At 51.0% G+C, this 3,655-nt stretch overlaps 1 protein-coding gene across 2 annotated transcripts in view; it reads right to left on the minus strand.

The window, feature by feature from the left end:
• DDX46 (DEAD (Asp-Glu-Ala-Asp) box polypeptide 46) overlaps positions 1-3,443 on the minus strand; it is a 39,287-nt gene extending 35,844 nt beyond the window's left edge. For both annotated transcript variants that reach the window (XM_014948028.1, XM_014948026.1), the window contains exons 1-2: positions 3,313-3,443; positions 612-797 (exon numbers count right to left, since the gene is read on the minus strand). In XM_014948028.1, the coding sequence (XP_014803514.1) occupies positions 612-797; positions 3,313-3,329 (203 nt within the window). In that variant the 5' untranslated portion in view covers positions 3,330-3,443. The remainder of the gene's footprint in view (positions 1-611; positions 798-3,312) is intronic.
• Positions 3,444-3,655: the final 212 nt, after the last annotated feature.

Below are 3,655 nucleotides of genomic sequence, written 5' to 3' on the forward strand. Positions count from 1 at the left end.
ACAACAACAACCAAACCAAAAATCCATCACCCACCCACTCAGCAGCCCACGACAAACCAATAATCTTGGGCACTATAGCATGCCCTGAAGAACCATGTCTACACGTTTCTTAAATACCTCCAGGGATGGTGACTCCACCACCTCCCTGGGCAGCCCATTCCAATGCCTGACAACCCTTTCAGTAAAGAAATGTTTCCTAATATCCAACCTGAACTTCCCCTGGCGCAACTTGAAGCCATTACCCCTTGTCCTATCGTCTGTAACTTGGGAGAAGAGACTGACCCCTGTCTCTCTACAGCTTCCTTTCAGGTACTTGTACAGAGCGATAAGGTGTCCCCTCAGTCTCCTCTTCCCCAGACTGAACACCCCCAGCTCCCTCAGCCTCTCCTCGTAAGACTTGTGCTCCAGACCCCTCACCAGCTTCGTTGCCCTCAAGACCACTAAGAGCTTAGAAAGTCCAGCACCAGCAGGTAGAAACCAATTAATAAGCAAAATTGAGCATAGTAAAATCTGTCATGAACAACAGCAAAGTAACTAATTATAGTGGAAGAACATCAATATTCAGATATCAAGCATTTTTATCTACTTTGATTGGAACTGGTAAGTCGTACCTCTGACGCTTTCTGTCACGCGATCGAGACCTTCTCTTGTCCCTGCTGCGTGACCTCTCACGGCGACGGTCTCGATCTCTGCTTCTGGACCTTCTGTCTTCACGTTTTCCTCTTTTGTCAGAGGGAGAACGACTCCTGGAACGGCTGCCCGAGCGGCCGCGCGACGCAGAGCGCTTCCGGTAATGCCTGCACCGCACAGTCACAGGAGGAGGATGAACGTGAGCGTCAGAACAACGTGCAGTTAAAGGATATTTGGCATATTTAGGTGGACAGGCCAAAAAGAATTACTCATCTTAACTTCTTGGACTTCTAAAATTTCTAAACATTTGTAATCATCTCGCCAAACTGATTAATATGCGCATACTCCTAACAATACTGAAATTAGAGGGATTACTTGGGCATATTTTTGTTTTGGTTTTCGAGTACTATTATAAGCACATCATGTGAACACTAGAACATCAAGAACCATTTCCTTTTTAGAAATCCACCAATTTCCATTATACATAGGAAAAGACAAAGATTCTTTGAAGCTATCTGAAAAGCCAACACCTAAATGTATAACTTTTATCCAGCTAACCCAGGTAAATTATACCGCTGCTCAATGGAAATTTTTGTTTTGGTTTTCGAGTACTATTATAAGCACATCATGTGAACACTAGAACATCAAGAACCATTTCCTTTTTAGAAATCCACCAATTTCCATTATACATAGGAAAAGACAAAGATTCTTTGAAGCTATCTGAAAAGCCAACACCTAAATGTATAACTTTTATCCAGCTAACCCAGGTAAATTATACCGCTGCTCAATGGAAAAGCTGTAAAGCTGCAATTGAAGAAACACTGAACCCTGAGGATATCTGACACGGCAATGGCCAATGCCTTTAAGATGCTGACATCAAAACAAATTCCCTAACATCATCAAACATCACAACAGAAGCTGTAAGAAGTTGGCAAGGCCTGAGGGAGATGGGAGTCTCCTTTCCTCCCCTCGTTACTGCTCTCGTATCCCAACCATGCTGTGGGAGAGAGTAGGGCTAGGAACTCTCCAGGGAGCTCTTCAGCTGAGTGTTCAAGTCAGAGAGGGACCTCAGCTGTGACCTCTTCCCTTCCACCAATTCCTCATTTTCAGTCACACCAGAACAATTCCCTTGTTCACCCTCCTGTAGCCCCCCACCTCCCCAGACCCTTTCTCCTGACGAGGTTTGGGAAGCAGGAAGAAGCAGAGAAGGGAAGACCTCAAGCCCCCCAGCTCCCTCTTTCCCTTTCGTCACTGCCACACGGGGTTGTATTACAACAGTATCGGCACTAAAAATAATACAGTTTATTTCAGCACTTTGGTATATTTAGGTACGGTGTACTTTTGGAATGGGTACAGTAGCAGCATGATATCCACACAGAGTGTACAGCAGTGTAGCTGAACCCAAAGAACATCTGTCAGCAGTAGATACTTCTATTTCCTTTCCCATCCCTGTCACAAAATGCCACGGGATCTCTTCCATTTTCTAAATTTTGAGTTTTACAAAACTAAAAGTTTTATTTTTTTAGTTTTTTTTCCTATGGAGTGCAATAAAGCCGAGTGTATGATTTCAGATTTCAAGAGCTCTAGTCTGATCCAATGAACATTTATTAACGCCAGCACAGACGGCCCCCCCCCCCCGCCTCCCCCCACCCCCTTACCATTTCCTTCCCTTTTAAAACTTTTTTGTAGGCGTTCAAACAGATCATTAATACAAATTTAAACCCACTTCTAACATTATTTTTACCTCCAAACAGCCAAAACTCGTCATTATCAGAAGAGAAGCCGTGCTGTGATGAGCAAGGGAGCCCCGCAAGCTGGAGTGCCAGCTGGTCGGCCTGCAGTTCCCAGATTTTCCAGCTGGGAATCCCTAACGGTGTCCCGCCGGCAACAACCGCTGCCCCAGGTAGTTCCAAACTAATTTAGAAACATCCACGGGAGAACTCAGCTAATTTGAACCCAAGGCAGCTGTTAATATTTCACCTCATCCGCTTCCCTCGGTATAAATCTGAGCTGCGGAGCTCGGGAGCTGTTTTAGGGCAGGGACACCCGCCTCACCGTTTTAGTGTGAAAACCCGCTGGTTGTGTGAAACTCGGGAACGGGGACACGTGCCACAACAGCCCCGGGAGATGAAGGGGCTGGTTTAAAGCCCGAGGGGCGTGAGGAGCTCACACAGCGCGGGTGGCACCGCTGCCGGGGGGGTTATACCGGTTACGGGGGGGGGCGGAAGAGAACGCGACCCGACAGAAACTTGGAAAGATGTAATAAAAAAAGAAATATAATCCAGAAAAAAAAAAAAAGAAAGCGAGCTAACCGGATAATTACACCGTTGCGATTATTTCAAAGCAAAGCAGCCGAGCCCCGGTGGGCTCAGAGCGGCTCGGGGGGGTCGCGCCCGCCGGCCCCGGCTCCTCAGACCCAACGCCAGGCACCGCGCCCGGGCCCGGACACCCCGCAGGGCCCCGCAGCTGCCGGGGGAGCGCAGCCCCTGTTGGGACAGTCCCCTAAGGTCCGTCCCGGGGACACCCAGCCCTCCTCTCAGAGCCGGCCCCGGGCCCTGCCGTGCGGCCTCAGCGCGCCCGCCGCCGCCGCCCTTTGTTCCCCCCCGCCACGCACCGCCCCGCCACCCCACGCAGCGGCGAGCCCCGGCCGAACCGCGGCGGCGGCCCCTGAGCTGCCCTCACCTGGACTCCCGGCCCATGGCGGCAGCGGCGGCGACGCGGGGCTCTGCACTAAACGACGGCGGCGGCGGCCATTCCGCGCCTGAGCGCCCGGGACGACGAGAGGCGCGGCGGGAAGCAGAGACCCCCCCCCAGCACCGTCACTTCCTGTCGGGCCGCCCGCGGCAGCGCCCCCTGGCGGCTGGAGGGCGCGGCACCGGCCTTGCCCGGGCAGGATTCCCGGTACAACGCGCCCACCGCACACCCCGTCCCGAGCCAGGACAAAGCGCCAAGGGAGGGGGTAACAAAGAGATTTTTAATAGAAAAACACCGGGTTTGACAATAAACATTCAACAGAATTATACAC

This window comes from Calidris pugnax, unplaced genomic scaffold, assembly GCF_001431845.1.
Source record: "Calidris pugnax isolate Ruff unplaced genomic scaffold, ASM143184v1 scaffold27, whole genome shotgun sequence".
NCBI lineage: Eukaryota > Metazoa > Chordata > Aves > Charadriiformes > Scolopacidae > Calidris > Calidris pugnax.